This window comes from Polyodon spathula, chromosome 14 (genome assembly GCF_017654505.1).
Source record: "Polyodon spathula isolate WHYD16114869_AA chromosome 14, ASM1765450v1, whole genome shotgun sequence".
Taxonomy (NCBI): Eukaryota; Metazoa; Chordata; class Actinopteri; order Acipenseriformes; family Polyodontidae; genus Polyodon; species Polyodon spathula.
Window position 1 is genome coordinate 23838091 of NC_054547.1, and position 22243 is coordinate 23860333.

General features: G+C 39.4%; 1 protein-coding gene and 1 pseudogene across 1 annotated transcript; one reads left to right on the forward strand and one right to left on the reverse strand.

Annotated features, from left to right (window-relative positions):
* Nucleotides 1-7369: 7369 nt before the first annotated feature.
* Nucleotides 7370-11461, forward strand: LOC121326568 (otolin-1-like). The gene is made up of 4 exons (XM_041269908.1): nt 7370-7382; nt 8251-8331; nt 9076-9156; nt 9783-11461. Exons 1-4 carry the CDS (start codon nt 7370-7372, stop codon nt 10712-10714), a joined length of 1107 nt encoding a protein of 368 aa, XP_041125842.1. The 3' UTR covers nt 10715-11461.
* Nucleotides 11462-13653: 2192 nt separating this feature from the next.
* The window catches only part of LOC121326569, a 28018-nt pseudogene continuing 19428 nt past the window's right edge, over nt 13654-22243 (reverse strand).

Genomic DNA, 22243 nt, shown 5'->3' on the forward strand with positions numbered 1-22243 from the left:
CAGAAACTGGACTGGAGTCTCGTGATTTACATCGCCTCTACGCACATTCTGCCACAGTTCCTCAGTTGCTGCTGTTCCTTTTCCCTTGCAATGGCTTTGGTATAGGTTATCCTATACTTATCTGGTGGTGGTCATCTACGAATTGAAAGAGAACGTTAGGTTACCTACCGTAACACTTGTTCCCTGAAAGAGAAGATGACCACCACCCACGAGGAGGAGGATCTTCCTGTGAGTGACAGGTTTATTCCCTTGGTAGGCGGGACTGAATGTGTCATCATAGGTAGGGGCCTTTAGGCAGTTCTGGTATAGAGAGCTCAGTCATACCTACCCGAAGGGTAGGAATATCCCATACCTATCTGGTGGTGATCATCTTCTCTTTTAGGGAACCAGGGTTAAGGTAGGTAACCTAATGTTTGTGTGCACGTTATCATTTGACTATTATGGTTTAAAAAATTGTATTGTGGTTTGCTTTGGTTTTGGTTGTTTTCAAGTTTTGCTGTGTTTTACTTTCACGTTCACTTTTGTGTGTGTATTAATTTATTTTCTCTATTTTTAAGTTTACCTGATTGGCGTATGGTCGGAGGAAGGTTCTAATAGAGCTGCAGTTTACATTCTCGGAACATTTGATGAGCATAAACATATCTTTGTTAGCAAGTAAAGATGATTCTGTCTGATACTTCATTCAGTTCTTGTTTCATAACTGCAATTACTGTGTTTAACTGCACTGCTGTCTCTGTTCTGCTTCATTCGTTTGGGGGGGTCTGAAGGTTTTATTATCTTTTCAACCTCTAGTCAGAGGTTACAATTGTGTTCACTAAGCCTGTACACTGTCCATGTTCTCAATTTTGGAGTTTTTATTTCCACCAGGTATTGTGTGAGGGAATATTCTCTGTTTAGGGCAGTGTAACACTCCAGTTTGTTTTGTTTTTTGATTTGCTCTCTCCAGTTGGCTGTGTAATTGGTTTTTAAAGCAGACACTATTGTCTTGAGCTGGAGAGGCTGTGTGATATATGTAGTGTTCAGCAGCTCAGTGCTGTCTGTGTGGCTCAGCTCATTGAGTCTCAGAGTCAACTGGAGGACAGAAGCTGTGTCAGGGCTCAGTTCTTGGTTCTGCTCACTTTTGAACTGGAAGGAGTCTGGGCCGCTCTGCTTTAGATGGAGCCAGAATTTGAGGGCTCTTTTTTGAATGGCAAGCATCAAAGGGAAACTTCCAAGTTCAGCTCTAGAGCCGTTGTTGGGTGCATTTCTGTGGAGGTATAGGATGTTCTTACAAAATTGCAGGTGGAGTTGTTCTGCTGGGCTTTTCCCCCATTTTTAAAGATGAGGAAATAAAGCTGGACCCCGGACTTCACTGCTGTATAAAAGAATGGGTAGGATCACACCGTCAAAGGTTTTACCACATTTTTACTGATGGATTTAATTGATAAATTTGTCTTTTTATTGTGTAATGCGCCCTGCATGCTTTTTCTGTGAGATATTTTATTGCTAAATGTAGACTGCCTGATGAACTCATTAATAAACCCAGGTATTTGTAGTTTGTTGTGTGTTGCACTACATTATTATTTTGGGTGAACTGGAATTTATTTCCCTGCAGTTTAGCGTTTTTCTGGAAAATCATTATTTTAGTTTTCTCAGGATTAATTTCTAGGGCCCAGGTTTTACAGTATTGCTCTAGTGTTATGGGTTTCTGCTGGAGTTCTGTTGCTGTAGGTGACAGTAACACCAGATCATCGACGTTTAAGAGACACTTGATCTGTGTTTCGTCTATGATCAGTCCAGGGACAGAGGACTGTTCCAGATCTGTGGCCAACTGGTTTATATACAGGTTAAAAAGTGTTGGGCTGAGACTGCATCCCAGTCTCACTCCCAGGCCCTGTGGGAAGGAATCTGTCCTCCTGTTATTGACTTTTACGCTGCATTGGTTGCCTGTGTATATTGATTTAATGATATCATATACTTTGCTTCCGATTCCACTTTGGAGTAATTTCATAAAAGTCCTGGATGCCAGATTGAATCGAAGGCGTGTTTGAAATCTACAAAACATGCAAATCCTTTCTGCTTCTTTTTGTGGTGTACATGCTCTCTCCCCCCCCCCCCCCCCCCCCCCCCCCGTTCTCCACTGCAAACACACCAACCCCGAGTGAGTGATTCATGCACCTATATATACAGAACTAACATATAAATGACCTGTGCTACACAGCCAAATTTATATCTCGTGCACCAATACATACACACCACTTAAAACATAAAGTGAATATTTTTTTTTTTGAATTATTTTCTGATCAAGTTTACTTTTAACTAGATCATTTTGATCATTTATTTTTTCAGAAAATGCTGCTATGAAATATAATCCAGCAATGAAAAAAAATGATCCAGATAAAAGGAAATAGTCCCGTCCACCACTCCCCCAGGTTTGGTACTATCTAGAAATTGCACAATCTTGAAGTGTGTATCTTGGTCCAAGTAATTTATATAAATGAGGAACAGCAAGTGTCCAAGTACAGATCTATGTGGTACCCTACAAGTACATCTTCCAAATCTGGTTTTATACCTCTCACAATTACTCTCTGATTTCTGTTTTTTAATCAGTTCTGTATCCAATTACATGTACTCCCATTTTTTCCTGTTGATTTTAAATATCAGTCCTTTATGTGGGAGGCTTTTAAAAATTTTTTAAATAAATTATATCATAAACACTGGCTGTAAGATCATCAGAAAAGTTAGGGTTCAGTAGAACCTTCCTTTTCTGATTCCTTGCTGGCTGTCTCCTTTTATATTATTGATATCTAAAGAATCGTCAAGCTTACCTCTTATTATTGTTTCCATCATTTTGCATGATATGGAGGTAGAATATCCACTTTTATATTTGCTTATATACTCCACAAAGGCTAAAGTCTGGAAAACTCATTCCATGGGGAAATCAATTCAATTACATACCTTCATCTGTAACTTAGTCCACTCAATTCTGATTTGCAATTGAAAAAATTAAGGGGTAGATTTAATCAATCCATCCCTGGATTTAACAGAGAATTCTCCTGCATTTCATCAACCACTTATCTGTGGTTTCCCCAGGAACAAACACATTGTGAATGTTAAGTACAAAGATACCTCACCTGTTATACTGCAGTTCTTACCATGTTTTCAAGCTATTAGAGAACATCTTTTGTACACTTCCTGCAATGAAGTAATGGAAGCAACATTAAAAATATATGAGTTGACTCTTTCAAAAAATAGGTTTTAATTAAAGACTGGAATACATGCTTGGAAAATATGACCCAATATCAAGAACCAGAAGCTTCATGCTTTGGCTCCCCTTCCCTTCTTGTGTTTCAATGATTCTAGGCACAGGGTTACTGAAACACAACATACAGGTGATATTTTACTGTAGTATGCCAGTATAAAGAGGGCGACACTGTTATTCCATAAAGAGGACAAGTCTTAGGTGTAACTGTTAGGAGTCCATTGTTCATTTGTTGACCCAGCTTCATATTTCATTTACATTATGTCCTCCACATTGAATGTGGCTGAATAGAATCAGCTCTGTTTCCACTATAAGGATGCTTGTCCATGTGATAGATGCTGCCCCCATTTTCTATCCTCTGGAGATCCTCTTGAAGTCTTTCTGACCTCCAGGTACTTGATACTTCCCATGAGGAAGCTGAAGTTAACTTATAAAGCTTTTAATCAGTTATTTCCCATGGCTACATCTTGACTTTGAGCCTAATTCACTAAAACATGGAAGGGATCAATTTAACCAAAGTGGACCACATTCAATGTTTCTACTGTGGTATAGTGGAAGACATGCAAAAGGAAGGTGCCACAATCTGTTAATTAGGTACATCACGGAATGGAGGACTTTCTTTTAACAAACCCAAAGAACTATGGAATCTATTCACAAAGCTTGAACCCATGAGTTGTTAAAGAAGTCTGTTATTATGAATAAAATCAAGTTTGACATTACTAAAACAGTTTTGTACTGTTGTTAATGAAATGGTCAATAGTCCAGAACCGTTTCACAAATATCAAACCTGATTCATAAAGACAGACTTTTTAAATTAACTTTAAGATTTGTGAATAGCTTCAAGGAATGAATGATGAAAATCACTTATTTCTTCATTTTTAGCCTTCATTAACAGATTATTATATTATTAACACCCTGTGGTAGATTAGACACAGGTACTGACACAAATTATGGAAACACCAGATAATTTACAAAACAACTGCACTTGTGGGACATTATTTTAAAGAGGAGATGATGATCTGTTCAGGGATACCAAGATATTTTGTGAACAAGTAGTCTGTATGAGCTTATCCAGCAATAAACCCCTCACCCCTAGTTTTACTGTTTTCCCAGAAACAGGAGCGCATTTTGGATACCATTATACTTCTGAGATGAATTGCTCATTCCAGGGTATTTAGTAACTAAGGAGTCTGGGTGAGGAAAAATGGACAATAAAATCCCCATACGCAGTTTTGCTGTAAATCATTTGTTTCCATAATTTGTGTCAGTACTGTATGTATGTAAACAAATATTCACCTGATGGTTGAAACACAGACTTATACTCACACAAGGACAGACACTGCCCCACTAGTCACAAAGTTCACCTTTACCCACACAAACACACCCAATATATTGTTATGGTTCACTCAGTGTTCAGTCATGTAACCGCAGTGTAAATGCTGCAAATTGGATCTAGTTTCCCAGAACCTAGTTATGAAATCAACAAATCCGTTACTATAAACTGGACAAACACAAATAGCCCCTTTTAGCTTGATGGGAAGGGGAGGGAGACAGTGTTATTTTTTCAGGAACATCAACTTCTTGTTCAAAGGAAGTTTTTTATATATAAAAAGGCTATTGATTATTATTAACCTGAGATGAGCAATAGCTGTGGAATCATCTTACCAACTTCAATAGGAGCCTACAGAAAAAAGACCTACTTCTCTTGCAGTGTCCACAATGAGATGGTGTTACATGGGTGTTTTTTGTTTTTTTTTGAGGGGAGTGCGGTGGGCATAATAGACTCGAGTCAGATTGCAGCTATCGGTTTCTGTGAGAGCTTTATAAATTGATCAATTCCCAGTCCTGTGTGTTCATTTTCCAGTGGTTCTGTGATCACCATTTTTATTACGCACCACATCTTTGGATAGGTAAGATATTTCCTCTATGTGCATTTTATTCTTGTTGTCATCTATTCATTGAAAAATATGTTTTGATTAAGTGTTTTAGTGTTCCTTAAGGAAGAGCTAAGGATTCACAAAATAAGAATGTGAATTGAAACTTACACATTGGAAACAGTTACCTGAAAAATAAATAGACACTGATTCAAGTAGAAAAATGTTTCAGCTAGTACCTTTCTGTTGAAAGGCGCCAGCCGAAACATTGCCAACTTGACAGTTATGGGTGGGTTAGCAGATAAAGATCTGGATATCTGTGTGTCCATTAAAATCTGGCAGTTGGCAGACTTATTTTATGCAATCACAACAGACCTCAGTAGTCCCTTAGTCATGTTGATAACTCCTATGTAGCTTTCAAAAAGGCTGTTTCATTTCATGGTTTGGGCCTGGATTCTGATTCCTCCTACTGCAATCCTTCCCTTCATGTGACTGCTATTGGACAGCCATGATTACAGAACTGTAAGCTGTGTTGAGAATCACTCGCTTAAGGGCTAGACACACACATAATGTGAAGCTGCACCAAGGTATGCACAGAAAAATTCAGACATATTGATTTTAGCCGGCCACACCTGCACGATACGGCATGGACCCGGTATGGCATAAGGCAATAATAAAAAATGGTTGATTGTATACCGTACAATGCCAGATGAATATTTATTTATTTGCAGCACATTTTTAATATATAGGTTATAGGTTTCAGAATTTAGGAGTTTAATCTTAAATTTATAATATATAACTTTATATATTGGCGAAAAAAAAACCCGCTAATAATTTTTTAGTTTTTTAAAAACTAGAATTATATTTTATGATCTTACGGGGGGTTGTAGGGGTGGAGGGGTGGGTGTGTTTAAGTAAAAATGTAGTAGTGCGTTCTAGCAAGGGTCTGAAAATCCAAAAAATATTCACTCTACTGCCTCAAATATATATATTTTTTATATCACTTATAAAAACTGTCATAAAATACCTGGCTGTGGGGTTACTATGACAAAAACTGTCTCTAAAGGGGATAAGGGTTTAGCGATTCAGGGGTTATTCACCATTTTTGACATTTTTCAGCCTACTTACCTGTGAACAGTTTAGAAGAATTTAGCTATTTGTTTTTTCTTGTTTTGCAATAACTGATTCTATTTTCCTTAAACGTCGCACAGAGACCCTAGCTGATACCATACACTTCATTGTTTTTTGTATCTGCACTTTTTATTTTCTGTCTATTTGTTAACAATAATCACCTTGTTTCTATTGGACAGCCATGCCTTTGAAACAGTACCTCTCCGCATACCGGACCTCTGAACCGTTCAGAAAGTGTGTCCAGCCCTTTAGAATTAAAATAATCATGTAGGAAAAAGAAACACATTATATACCACAAGCATGGGTATGCACATCTAGCATGGGATACATTTTTGTTATTCGATTTAATTACTTAATTAACATGATTCCTGGATCCAGTGGTGTGCTGCTGAAATTTAGGACAGAGCCGTGCTTCGGTAGTTCAAACAATATGTGTATTATAACTTTAAAATGTCTAAATAATTACAAATTTCTATCCATGTTTGGATTTGGACCGTGATTTCCTTGAGAATGAGTTTAGTCAAGAAATGCCAGTTACCGATCAGCCAGCATATTATTTAAATTCCAGAAGATTAATCCACGTCAAAGCACCAGGTAAAATAATCCCTGAATTAATTGAGTCAACAGAAATAATGATATTAAAATTGTATTGCATTTTTCTCCTTGGCTGTTCTGATGAGTTGCGGTTGAGGGAACATAATTGGATATTCTAAATGGGGGAATAAAATAATTGAGCACAGAAAGCTAGAAAGAACCCATCTTGTTTGTGTCTGTCTGTTTTCAGAGAATGAGCTGTGGAAGTGTCCTGCTCTGTCTGGGGCTGGTCTCCGTGCTTGATGGGACAGTGTCGACTGCAATCAGACCAGAGCCCCCTCAATTCCCTCCTCCCCCTCCCTCGCCCCCTCCTCTTCACCCCTTCCCCGGGATAAACTTCACTGACCTCGGCTCACGCAGTTTCAGTCTGAACGAGGAGGGCATGCCTCCACAGGGGCCTGTGCCAGACTACTCCTACTGTGAGGTCCTGATGGAGGCGCCAGTGCCCCCGTCAATTGAGAGCGTTCCCTGGTTCTGTTTCTGCATGCACTGCAAAGGAACGTCAGGGCCCAAGGGGGACAAAGGAGACATGGGCCTTCCAGGTATTGCAACCACAGTTCAGAGCTGCCTCGTGCGGTGAGCATGTGTAGACTTCCTCCTAATCATGTGCAGATTTACCATGGAAGGGTTTTATTAGTAAAACTCTTGTTCACTTTCATGTCTCTTTGCAACATCACTTAATACTATCAGTCAATGAATCTCTACTGTAATTGAACTGCTCCTTCAGCAGGTCACCAATGCTTCGGATTCATTTGCTGTTGCTTTAGAAAACCAGACATCAAGTGTTGGAGGTTGCAAGGCAGCAGTACGTTACATCAACAGAGACTTCATGTAGCCTGTCGGTTGTATTATGATAACCACTGGTCTATTTACTGGTCCTCAAAGCTATATTCATTTTGGTTTGTGTTTCATGAAAGTTTACAGTGCCAGACTGTCAGACTACACAATTTTCTATACAATTTATGCTGTATGTCTTGTACACAAAGTACTATCAAACATACCTGTGACACCTACTACACAGACAATCAAGCATGGCACGAGCAAGACTTCATCTTGTCTAGTGGATTCCGAACACTGTGTTTTCTAGGATTTGTGTAAGTTTGCTACCTATTTTACAAGAGGGACAGAATATTTTCTTCACTGCATTATTTATTGTAATGCAGTAGCATTCTGACTTTACTTGGCCATATACCTGGACATTACCTGGTCAGATACCTGGACATTGTGTGGCCAGATACCTGGACTGCAGAACCAGTTAGAAGGCAGCATAGAGTTTTCCATTTCAAATAGCTATAATATAGTAACAACGACTGCTGGATAATGTATCTTGTTGGCCTGCCCTCTATATTGTATAGCACTCCTTAAATGAAACATGGCAATATCTGTTCTCTGCCTCCTGTATTCTGACAGGTCCTCCAGGAAGCCCCGGGCGTCGAGGATTCACCGGGTTCCGAGGGTCTCGGGGCTTTATCGGCCGGCAGGGACTCAAAGGTTTGTGACGAAACATTATCATAGAAATAAACTAAACCCGAGGAAGAAGAAAGAAGAAACCAGACAGAATTATCTTGTTTCAATATCAAACGGGCTGTAGCCAGTTTCATCTTCAGTCTACAATCTACATACATTTTTGTATAATTGCTATTTATAAATTAATTCAACAACCTGCATGATTTCCCTGACAAAATATATTCGATCTTCATGTTCAGCCTACACATTTTTTTCTGCAGTCCAGGTTTTTAAACCTGCCCCTGGTGTCCTTGGCATAGATAACTTCAACTTTTAGCATAGTCAGAGCCTGCAATCCTAACTGGAACTTACACAAATCAATTTGGTCTCGGTCTGCTGCTCATGCTGCTCACCAACGTCAGATAGAAACGCCCATGTTATTCGTCCAATTCCATGTAGCTGATTGAACTCAGAACTTTGTCAAGTTGGGTCTTAAAGGATCATAATGATCTGTCTCAACATGAGCAGACCATTTCATACTCTCACCACACTGTGTGAAGAAGTATGTCCCACCCTCTGTCCTCAATCCTAATGTAGATAAAGATAGATAGATAGATTGTGCTAACACACATTTGAATACATTTATATTTATACATGTGTGCTGTAGAAGCTCTTGTGACAGATCACTACTGTTGTTGTGCAGTGGACCCTATTCACAAAGCTTGGATGAGCTAATTAAAGACTAATTATTGATGAAGTTTGATGACCGAGAATTTCTTCCATTTCCAGGTCAGAAAGGCGAGACTGGGGAGAAGGGAGATCAAGGGAGGAATGGGTGGCATGGTGCTAAGGGAGACATGGGTCTGAAAGGTAAGTTACCTCCTTTATAGGACTGCACTTCTTAGGGTGGCTACATTCAGTCTCAGGGTTACATTCAGTCTCAGATACTGTCGCATCTAATGGCTAACACACACTCCCCCCTTCCTTTTCCCCCATGGTATCACTTGTTAATTATCTGAAAATAACAGCATAAAATAAAAGGAGAAATATTTTGGTCAACATCTTGGTAAATATCCTTAGCTGTTGTGCAAGTCAAGATTGTTTTTTCTCTTCTGAGTGTTAACGCACCACGCTTGCTTTACGCGAGCTAGCATAGGTGGGCCGAATGGCCTTTCATCGTTCTAGAATTTCTTATTTTCTTATTTTCTTAGCATCTGTGAATTTATTTTGCTGTTAAAATGGCAGAGGATATAGCATGTGTACTTTACTGTTTGAATGTTGGACCCTTATAATGGTATGAATTAATTTACTTAGATCTGGTTTCAGCAGTTTGATTTACAGGCTTATTGATGATAGAGGCTGCAAAAGCTGTGTTAAAAATCTTGAATACTATATTGTGTTGCATTGTCCTTACCCACCCTAGTATAGGAACATAGTATCTTTGGAATTTTGGAATCCAGAAGAGAAGTACTGAATCAGATACCTTGTGTTTCCAGGTGACAAGGGCGACCAGGGCAGAGATGGGTTGCCAGGAGGGAGAGGACCCCAGGGAATGCCCGGGCAGTGCCCTGCTGTGTGCAACGGAGTGGACAGACTAGAGGAGCCGGGGCTCGCAGGGCCTGTGGGTGAGAAAGGGGAATCAGGCATTGTTGGCCCCCCTGGAGTGCCAGGGCAGAAGGGGGACCAGGGAGAAATGGGTCCCAGAGGGGAGCCGGGACTCAATGGCACGAAAGGAGACCAGGGTGAGCAAGGGGTGTGTGAGTGCACAGATGGGCATAAGGGACCTCAGGGAGAGGTGGGTCCACCGGGGCCTCAGGGGTTAAAGGGGGAGCCAGGTCCAAAGGGGGATGAGGGGCTCCATGGTCACATGGGTGAGAAGGGAGCTACAGGGGATAGAGGGATACCTGGACCCTGCTCACCTACTGTTCAGTCTGCATTTTCAGCATCCCTGAGAGACATCAACCCCAGGCCCAACCTGCCAGTGCCTTTCACAGAGGTGAACTACAATCTTCAAAACCACTATAACCCACAGTCCGGGATCTACATGGCGCCAGTAAACGGCACGTATGTCTTCTCCTACCACCTGTGCGCCAACAGTAAGGCATTGACGGTGGGCTTATTTCGGGACTACAAGTCCATTGTCAGAAGCACACAACTTGATGACCTGGGCAAAGTGTCTCAGATGGTGGTGCTCCACCTGAGTGCCGGTGAACGGCTCTGGCTTCAGGTTAAAGACAGCAACACCAACGGGATGTACGCGGGCCCTGAAAGCAGCAGCACCTTCTCTGGCTTCCTGCTGTACCCGGATGCCTGTGATGCTTCTCAGAGCAGAAACTTCCCACTGAACAGTGACTACACTGATTACAGCTGGGGGGATGACGAATCTGTAAGTGAGCCCACCCCCGGCTCTAGCACCTCCTCACCCTAATGCCACAGCCTGCCTCTCCCCCTCAACCACAAAAAAAGGTGCCAACTCCTCACTGAAACAGGATTCCCCCTCCTCCCAACTTGGTTGAATAAAACAGTCATTGGTTTCTACCAGTTACTAAGGTACATTTGTATCTTATGGGAACTCTTATTTAGAAAGTAAACATGGCATGTTTTGCTTAATCTTTCTTTTTGTCCGTTTAAAACCTAAGCAAGCTCTGAGTGTCTGAACTGTGGATCTGTCCTGTTTAGAACCCCAGGCACTCCCTTGTTACTTGTGGGGCTGGGAGGATGGGAGTGGGGGTAAGAAGTTGAAGTGAAGCAGACTTTGGCACCTTTTTTTCAGCTGAGTAATTTCTTTTAAGTTCAGCGCTCCCTCTATAGGAAAATTCAAAATTGTGTCTAATTAAAGTGAAGCTTTGTTCTATGTAAATCTGAGAAATAAAAATGCTATATCAGACTGTTTGAAAAAAAATATCTTTAATTTACTATTCAGAGAACCATTTTTTTCTAATTCTTCTTCAGTGACACCTGTGAGAAGGAAACAATGGTTAAGGACTGAAAATTGACTTGTTTTTTTGGTACACAGTCTTATATAATCCTAATGGCAGTCTGTGTTAAATAAGCAATTGTACTCTGTGCTAAGATATAATGCAAAGATGAGTATCGCTCTGTATCATTCTTGAAAACGTGGTCGTTACCCAGTTAACAAATCAGTTAAGATCTTTGAAACAAATTGTGGCAATGTTCCCCCACCCCTGTGTGTATTTCTGTGTTGTATGTTACATGTAGCGTGTTAATGTTAGTGTATAGTCATTGGTGCACGGGATATAATGGGTCTGTGTAACACTAGTGGTTTAAAATATACATTTTAAATCACTCGTGTTACACAGACCCATTTATATCCCATAAACAAATGACTATACACTACCATTAACACACTACACGCAACATACAACACAGAAATACACACAGGAGCAGGGCAACATTGCCACACAAAAGTAACAAAAAATCAGTTGAACTACAAAATAAGAATGTTTAAAAAATTGGTACCATGGCTTTAACCCAGTCAAACTGAGGATGTGCACATATTTTTTAAAAAGTTAATACTGCTTCCTGGTTCATAATCACTTCTAGTGATGACCTACAATGGCTGTGATTTTGTACCAGGAAGCAGCTGGTTTCACTTTGAATCCAGAACTAAACATGATATTGACTGACTTGATGGTTAAGCTTGAGTGTATATTATCGGCATTTTGCTCGGTCATAAAATGTATTGAGTGTGTTAATACCACATTTATTTACAGAAAGCAGAATTAATGTTATTCCCTTAGAAACTCACAAAACTGATTAGCCTCAATACCATATTGCAATAAGCTGATGTGCAACAATGATGTTTTGACCGAGGGATTTGAGAAAGTGTATCATTTCAGTAGAGACTTGGGCCTTTATGCCTTCAACAGATTGGTATAAGAAACCGCACAAGGCACGCAGGGCAAACCTAATTAGAACTGATGACCCATTTCAGTACTTTTTTTTTTTTTTTTTAATTAGATTGATTTACAAGTAAAACGACTTCATTAGTATCGCTTGTACTGTTGTTTTTATTTTGCTGTTGTAATTTTGTTTTGTTCTGTATTTTTGTGTTTAATTTCTCTATACTAGAAAACTAAATAAAGTTTTCAAGAAAGCTACTGGAATCTGTGGTGTAACATCCAGCTGACTACAACATTGCCCAAACGCTTCTCACCTCTGGGTGCCTTGTTCTTGTTTCACTAGATGTATTGCTTTTATTATTTGAATCTCACTTTCGGCTGGTTTCACAGACCCTGTTAGCTCTTGTCTTGAAACCAGCCATTAATGTTTACAATTTGTTTGTATGTTTGGAAAGTGAAATACTTGTCTTTGTTAAACTTTGCAGCAACAGAAAAACAGCAAAGTTTTTTTTATTTAAAAAAAAAAAAAAATTTGTAAGGCATATGCATATCCTTAGCAACATATCAAATATAAAAAAGACTATATAAAACCATTACATCATCTAACAAGAGCTTTGGTAGAGATGGACAAGGAAGAAACAAATCGCTAAGTCACTAATTCTCTTGTGTCTAAAGAGAATGTCACTCAACAAATATAATCAACTCCCTAGAATTCATTTTAGGGAATGGCATAATCATTTTGTATAGAGTACACACATTCAAATAGCTGATTTCTGTAGAGGAATTCACAGTCATTAGGTAAGCAAATGTGCTGCTAATTGACTGAATGAGTATTATTAACTGATCAGCAGTATGTGGAGTAACTTCTTGTGTTCTCAAGACACAACTAAAACGTAAGTGTATATCCCCACAATCTGATACTCATAATAACTTAAAAATGTTAACACCAAGTTTCATTACAATTTAAGAAGCGGTTTTCTAAATATATGCAAAAATGAGGCTGTGACATATCTACGTATCACTCCATTATATCCATTGCTGGGAAATGAATGCAGAATTGAAGGTCAGTGGGTGTCTTGTGATCCCACCACCAAGTCCATCTCCTTTTTACACGCTGGAGCTCGAAAGCGGATATCATTGAGCTACAGACAGCCTTGCCTCTGTCAGTTGTACCTCCACAACCCGCGGGATCCCCAGTTACGATAGGCAACTTTGCACAGACAGAAAACAAACCTAAGCCACTGACTGCATGACGTCCTGCACAAGCTACGTTTAGTGAATTGGGCCCAACATATAAAACAGACCAATTAAAGCTCAAAATAGGACTTACCACGACTCCACAGCATAAAGTTGTTCTCTGACTGCAGTAAAGAAGAACTCAGACTGCATCAATAAATAAACAAGACGCATTTGTCGTAAGATTACATTTATTTCCAATTACAGTCCTTAGTCTCTTATTCTCTATAACACAGAGTTTTAAATTGGTAAGAGCTTCACTAAACTTACAAAAGCAGCTACAATGTAGAGTAAGTGTAACTGAACAGAGAAATGTTTAAAGAAAAACACACAATTAGCATGGTTTACCATCCAAATCCCTACTGTATGATCCTTCTAGATCTAAATCTTTCCACATTTACTTCAAAGGATTTCAATCAGTAAACAGCAACAGGACCAGACATTGTTATTATGAACCAGGCTTACCAAGAGTCTTTTATTTAAAATAAAACAATACATTTAACATTTAGTGCTCCATTCCTGAATGGGGTAAAGGACTCCATATCTTACCTTCTTATGCTGTTGAAAAATGTTGGTCTGCTAATGTTAAGCTGTTGCAGAAAAGATCCCAGTGTGTCATTTTTAGTTAAATTATTTTAAACAAAAATGCTCTGTAGGCCCAGAAACTAAAATCACACCCTATTTAGTATTCTAACAGTAAAATATGGTAAGTGGTTTCCAGTAACTAGACACACAACAGGACATTAGATTAGGTTACGTGTCACATGCGTCTTCCTCCTCACCTACAAGTTCCTTCAGGTAACAGCGTTTGAATTCCTGAAAGACTATGTCCTCTTCTGATTTACTGTTGGGAGACACAGCTTTGTTAAATAAAGAGAAAACAACCAAGGTTTTAAAAGACATGTGTTTGCCTCTCATCAGCATAACAACATTCTCCCATGTTTTGCTGTTTTTCACTGTGTCTTGCCCAATTTGTTACTGGCATTTCTTTGTTAAAGGTAATAGGACCCACCTGAATCTTACTCTCACATTCTTTGCTGCATATAGATACTATGTATGTGAAGTCAAGTATTCTATTTCCTGTAAAACAGGAAGTGAAATGAGAGTGGAAGAACAGACCTTCCATCAAACAATGTTGTGGTCAGATAAATCTTCAAAAACAAAAGAAAATCCCAGATGTGATCAATCAACAGGGTAAAACAGTGACGCAGTAGGAACACAATAGAAACACCTGAGATGCAGATGTCATTTCATCGGGCTGTTTAACACAGACACCATAGACAGTGCTGAAGGGATGGGTTTCTGATGCTGAATCGTTGGGATCCTTTAAGAACCGATTTGACAACATTCTGGCATCAATCAGCTACTAGACAATGAACAAACACTGGTGGGCGTAATGACCTTCTCTTGTTCTTAAGTGTTATTTACTGGGGAAGGGACTTTATTTGAGATCTTAGCCAAGCTGAAATTCCATGGGGGACACTTCAGCCACTTCTACAGCACAGTGTCCCAAATACTATGCTGAGACCCAAAGGGAAGAGTGCTTCTACTTGGCCACTCAACACAACCTCATACTCTGCAGTCCCCTATGTTACTTGGAGGACACCCATCCAGGCACAACTTTGATTAGTTGCTGACAGATAATAAGATGTGATGCAAAGGTGTTCGGGCTGACAGAGTGGAGGTTGAAACCAAACTTGTCTAGCCCTTGTGAATCTGATACATGGGCTTTCCAATAATATAGCCTTACCTTTCTTTCACTGTGGAGGGGAAGCAAGGAAATGAAACAGAATGAGAGTTACCAATGAGTACATATAGTATGGCTCAGCAGAACTGCAGGTATTTCAGAATTTCATTGTACAAATAACACAAGATGAGCTGTAACTCTCAAGAAGAAATGCCAAGAGACAGATATACAAGCAAGCATTTTTAAAAACATGTAACATCCACAACAAATACATAGTGCTTTCTGTTACCCTGATCAGGTTATGATCTCATGCCTTGTTAAAAATGATTTGATAATCTTGAATACTTAGGGAATATGATGGTTGCAGGTTAATATTCCCTTATATACGAATGGTGACCCCAATGTTTGCATCAGTCTAGTACAATATCAGTGTGACTTTCCTTGTCAAGTTATATACACTCTAGGTCCAAAAACTAAATTTGGTGAACAATAAAATAAAACTTAGTAACACGACATCATTTTACATTGCATTGAGGTGCACTTATGTTCCAGAAATACCCAATAAATAGGATCCTGGTCTAGACGTTGTTCTTCGGCTGGTTTCGCAGATGACCTTATCTAAGATAACATTACGTATTGTGAGATTAGTGGTAATCAGGATTAAACAGCTGTTAAACAGTTCATAATCATTTTCCAATCATAACCATAGCACACATTCAGACAGCCTGGGAAAAGAGAAACAACTCAGAGCAGCCAGTGCCACCACTACATAGACCTGGCTCAGGGTTCAACAGGAAGCCATACTATTGACATAAGGGTCAAGGACAAATGTTTACTGGTATGTGGTAGTAGATGAATAGGCTACCAGAATGACATCAGTATTGGCAGCCCCAGGACTGTAGACACCAACAAAGGGATTGGAATTCCAGAGAACAAGAGAAAATTCTACACAATTAAGCCATTTACACAGTTACTAGTGACAACCCAGAGCCTTCAAAAAACCTTGTTTTTAACCCTAACCCAAAAGAAAGGTTTTGATCTCTGCTTCTGAAGCATTGCAGTTTAGACCAGTACACATCCCTAAACCAAGTAGACAAATCTGTCAATAAAGCAAGTCGCAAAATCAGTACAGATACTATCTGCAGTGGGTGAGGTGGAAACTAACAAACAAAACCAGGCTGTAACAACTAAAATATCACATACCGCTCTGGTGACTGTTTAGTGCCAACAAAGTAACACCCTCTTCCCTACAGGACATTTAAGAGGTCTTGTTCTGTGGTTATTTAATTCATGATTGTTACTGTTCAATTACTGACACAGTTAATCTGGCATCAGTGTCCAAAAGCTTGGCTCACATAGATGTGCTGGGAGTAAGACTACCATCACAGTTCCATTTTTATAAAACAAGGATGAGCCTGGATTAAGTTGAATTAGAAAATACACACTATTTATCACCCAGTACATCTGGCAACGTCCCAACACACTCCCTGCAAAATACAATAAACTAATCGTAAAGAGCAGCTTGGAAAGTTAATAAAATCTTGTATATCTTATCCCAACAATGTATTCTTCTTCTTTCTCCTGTTTAGATTCACTCAGAATAGCATTTTCTGTTTCAGTCATCACATCCTGGAGACTTTTAAAACTCAAAGGCCTCACAAACATGTTTTCTACTTAAGTTCTGCTGGTACTCCAGAGTAGAATCATTTACCTGCCCCCTGCAGCACTCTGCTGGATCTAAGAAATTCCACATTTGTTCTAGGGGTATTTCTTACTAATATATTGCTTCATACCTGCTCTGTCAAGGAACATCCACTTGACTTCCACAAGGGTATATTTATTCTTTTCCCAATACATTTTTTTCCCAAACCAACAACCATACAGCACATGAGTTTAATGTATAATATGCTTAATAAACAATATAAATGAGACCGTTTAATCAGATGCACTGCCACCTAAATATGCATTGTAATCTAATTCTGCTTTGTCATCTAATGCTGAATAAAAACAAAACAAAGAAACATGCTCAAACAAAATCTGAGGTTTGTTAAGAACACAGTCAAAAAGTACGCTAGTTCAAACAAACACGTACCCCCCATTCCAAACACCAATCGCAGTCAAAAATACAGTAGACCTGCCTGGGTTTATTGTGTTCAGGTGGCTGGGGTTGATTGGAGTAATTAACGATCAATCAGCACCCAGCCACCTGACATAAAAGGAGGCCTCAGCGTCCTATTAGGGGAAGGAGCGAGCTGAGGAAGCAAGCGGATGGGTGTGCTTGCTATTTTTGGGTTTGCTGTTTTGTGTTTTTGTGAATCTTCTGGTCCAGTGAAGGCAGCCAGGAAAACTTTATTTTGTAAGTTTTGCTTTGTTATATGTGTTTGAATATCTTTGTTTTGGCCCTTGTGCCCTTTTATTTTGTGTTTAATTGTGGAATAAAAGTATTATTTTTTTGAACTGCAGTCTGTCTCTGGGGCTCTATCCACTCGCCAGCCTGTCACACTGACACAGCACTGTACCTACTAGTTTTTGCTAGTTGTGCATTTCCATTAGTTATACATTCTGATAAGTCCAGTTTTGAAAAAGACTGACATAAACATATATTTTTGTATTTTAAAACACAATATCTGTTACTCCACTTGCACTGGCTTACTTCCTGTCAATCAGCTGCTTTTCCTATTGCGGAAATGAGCCAGAAAGTGCAAGTATAACAAATTACTTTCTTTAACCTAAAACATTTTTGAGCAACCTTCAGTAACAAACAAATACAAGCATTCAGGAATGACACTCAGGTTTGCCCAGTGTTCGCTCATCCCTAATGTAGCTAGTCATATTACACTCCATCTTGTTATTGTTGTATCTCAATGCAGAGCAAAAATAACACTTTAAAGATGGCTATGTTACATTTGCTCATACCTGGCTTTGCAGTATGTAGTAGTGAACCCTACATGTTCTCTTTTTTGTTTTGTTTTTTTAAATAATTTACTGTTTGGAAAGAAGTAAAGGAATTGTTTTGCAGTCAATGTATGTCATTTATTTCTGTTTTAATTAAAACTTGCAGAATGTTAAAGGGAAGCCTGCACACATCTTTTTGCACCACCCTGCAGTGATATTAATCTGTCATATATACTGTGAAAACATTTGTCAGTCACCAGTTAGATGTAAAGCATATTTAATAAACAATGTTCACTTGGGATAGGGACCCTGAATTGAACTGGGTCCTAAAACTGCAGAATTAGATATCGCTCTTGGCTCCATATCAACCTACCAGCTTCTGGTTTGGGATGCATCAGACGGAAAGGCAGCTCCACTCCGACCTCACTGTAAAGAGAGACTATGATGAGTACATAGACATGGGCAAAACATGCAAGTACAGCCAATAAGTCCCATTTATTTGAAAGCAAGAAAGGGTATATTTGAAACTTCAAATATAGATTTTATATACATTCTATGATCCACTATTGCTGTTCTTGCTTATATTAATAAGACACAAAATCAAGGATTACTGTATCTCTCAGTAGCTCTTCCATTCTGAGTGCATACAAGTATAAATATATATTTATAGTGTCACATTATTTCTGTATATGCCTTTTGTCCGACAAATAGCAAGAAATAATAATCTTACCAATAATTTGTCATTTAGCAAGCCAAATTGGAGTAGTAACAAGCATTAAACCACCTTTGGCTTTTATGTTGGGGGTATTCCTTACTTATATATTGTGAGCAGGGAGAGGGTTAATTCCTCCCTGCTAAAAAAAGAAAACATGTGCGTATGCACGTCTTGGTTAATTTAATTGTTTGTTAATTGTTTTATTAGTTCATTATCACTTGGACCGGGCTATTGTATATTAGAGCCAGGTGCAGGGTTTATAAAGGGTGCAGCCAGTCTGCCTGAGGCTGCTTAGGAGAAGGAGGTAGGAATGTGTGTGCCCTGTTTCTGAAGCAGCCACAAGTGAGTACTGTGTATTAACCTGTGTGTTTGTCTACCGGTAAACCGCTTAGCTGTCTGGTGTTTTAGGCAGGGTGATTCTGTCTGTGAAGGTAGTGCTCAGAAGGAGCTTGGTGTTTATTTTGTATTACTAAAAGTGCATGTAAGTGCTAAAATTGCAATTGTGTGTTGGGTCAGTGACTTTTAAAGGGGCAATGAACCTGAGTGAGTGAAGCTCATTTACAATATATCCTTCCCAACAAGCAATTTGACAGATTTTAGGCCTGCTTTTCAGTCACATGTGAATGCGCACAGCATTGATAGGTGTAGTATGGAATGGATAGACTGTCTGGCCCAGGATCTTGCCTTGGACTGGCAGGAGCTGTCCTCAACCAAGGCCAGGTGACAGAGGGCCATCAACCCCCAGAAACACAGTTGCAAAGGAGGCAGGGAGAGGTGAGGGAGACAGACTGTCAGAACACTTGGTGAAAGGTGGGCTTGGTACTGGTTAACAAATAGGATTAGGAAAACAGGTTGAACCACACCCCTAGAATTACAGCAAGCCTCCTATTAGCAAAACCTTTTGAAGTACATAATAAAAAAAAAATACATAGAAATCACTTCTTACCTGGCAGCAATATCGCCCAAAATCCTGGAAAAAAACAGGAAATAAGATTTGAAGAACATACAATTACTTTACAGTTTAAAGCAGCCGTCCAATTTCAACTGACTGTCTTTTACTAGTATTTCAATGAAAAATTGTTATTACAGGACTTCGTAATTCATATTTGCATTTGTGATTTTATTTTAATGTTTTTTTTTTTTCTGCAGAATCAAAAAAAGAAAATGTTTTAAAGAAATAAATGTATACTTTCTATAGTTATATAGCCTATGCTGATGTATAGAAAAGCAGTTTTACAAATGTCTCCCCCACATCTTGCATTTACTTATATTTAACCCTATGGGCACTTATATTCAGTTATAAAGGCTTATACTGTATATGAAACCAATGGATGAATTTTAATTTTCTCAGAAAACAGCTTGTCGGTAAGCCTTTGTGCCTGTTTCCACGATTATACTGTGCTGTTGAACTTGTGTTCTGAACACTGTCCCCCCCCTTGAGAACCTGAGTATGATACATGTTGCAGGACTAGATTCCAGAGTACTCACCCTCCAACAATGAGCTTGACCACAACCCTGTATGAGACCAGGATCCCAAGAACTTCCTTTAGGACTCCTTCCTTCACACTGCAGCAAGGCAAGCTTCCAGTTTGTGTAATGATTCAAACTGCTTCCTGACCTTGTCAGACATTTTTGGTGTGGAGTCACAAGTGAAAATAAGAATGGTCTCTCTCACTAACATACTGGAAGAAGCCAGGTTGGTATCTTCATGCTTCAGCTTGCCATCCAGGGCCAGGCCTTGACTCTCACGGTTGTTAGCCAGCAGTGGCAAAAGGGTGTAAACCTTTTTGAAACTGGCAGAGGCAGCCACCTTATCACTGAAACAAGATAAAACTTAAAAAAATAGATGATTTTGGTTCAAACACTCTCCTAATCAGAATATTTTAAAGAACTCTGTCGAAGGGATTTGGACAATAGTTGAACTGTTTTAAGAAACATTTCTGAAAGTTGCTGGTTTTGTATTTCACTGTATTTATAGTGAGCAAGCTGTATCAAACAGAAAATGAGTTTTCACCCAGTTCTGTACTGCATTTATTAAATAGGGTTTGTTCTGCAATGCGGTAAGCAAAACAAGTCTCATTACTCTGAGGGTACTTACTCAGTTTCTTCCACAGGCTTGGTGTATTTATCATCAGAATACAGCACCACGTTGGCAATCTGCTCGGCTGTCAAGAGAAATGGAGACATTCAGGTAAGTCAGAAGCAACACCACCACAAATTCAAATTCAAACTGGTTTTATTAGCATGATAGGAGTAATCCAATGTTGCCAAAGCATTTCAACACAAATGTTACATGAAATAAAATCTAATATCAATGGCACACAATATCAATCCCTCCCACGGTATCAATGTCAATCAATCGCACTGCTTTACCGCTGCACTGCAAAAGAATGAACTATTCTGCTTTCAAGGGGGTTTTGCTAACTGGTATGTATTTTTTTGATGGAAAAGATAAAGTAAACATGGCACCTGTTACAGCCAGGCCATGGGCACCTCAATCCTGACCCGAACACTCCCTGTCCCTTTATTCTTTTCTCAGGCAGAGACTGCCAGCTCTACAGTTCTAGTTTTGTGGCTGTTGGTTTTGTTTTGTAATGTGGACTGGGGTCAGTATTCAGACCACTCGTAAATTAACTGCTGTAATAGCCGACTAACGCAAACCAAAGTTATTGTAACCAGCAGGTAGAATTTTCAATATTATTGACAATAAGTCAAAAATTGAATAATTCCATGAAAAAAATCCACTACTGATGAGGGCAATAACCAAAACATGTAGAAAGAGCAGGGACCATGTGTAACTACCTAGTGGCTGCAATGCAAAAACATGGTTATTCATGTTCTGGAATCTAAAGTTCAACCATGGACTGCAGGAACTATTTGAACCTGATAAAATTAATTGTTATAATACTGTATAACATTCATATTGTGTTAGTCCCAGAAACCTCATCTATGCATCTATCACATAGGAAAATAAGACCAAGATAGTGAACGACTGCATTACAATGATTAGAGTAATTCAATGTCATGACTGAAGCTCACTTCGTCCTACGTGTCACTATGATGCTTTTCACAGTCTTCGAGGAGTTGTTGCGATATTCACATGCACACTGATGGGCTCTCCGTGGTAGAAAGTCTTAAAAAACAGCATAAGTGAATAAATACATACATCAATTTGCAAGGGGATGCTGGTAAAATCCTTTGTTTTGTTGAAGAGAACAATAAAAGGCTGGTGTGAACTGGCAGATGTTTTTATGAGGGTAAACAAACCAGTGCTCTTCCAACATTATGGAAAAATATGCAGTTTCATCTCCGTAATCTTCCCATGTCTTCCTCACGCAATTAAGAAGGACCACTGAAAATTTTAATATTTGTGTGGCCAGTGTCCCACCCCACTTCACCTCAACACCCCCCAGCTCATCCCACTTCACCTCAACTCCCCCCCAGCTCACCCCACTTCTTACCACGCTTACCTCATCCCAGCTCACCCCACTTCACGTCACTTCGCTTCATCCCCTCACCTCAACCTGCTTACTCCATCGCACCCCGCCTCACTCTCCCCAC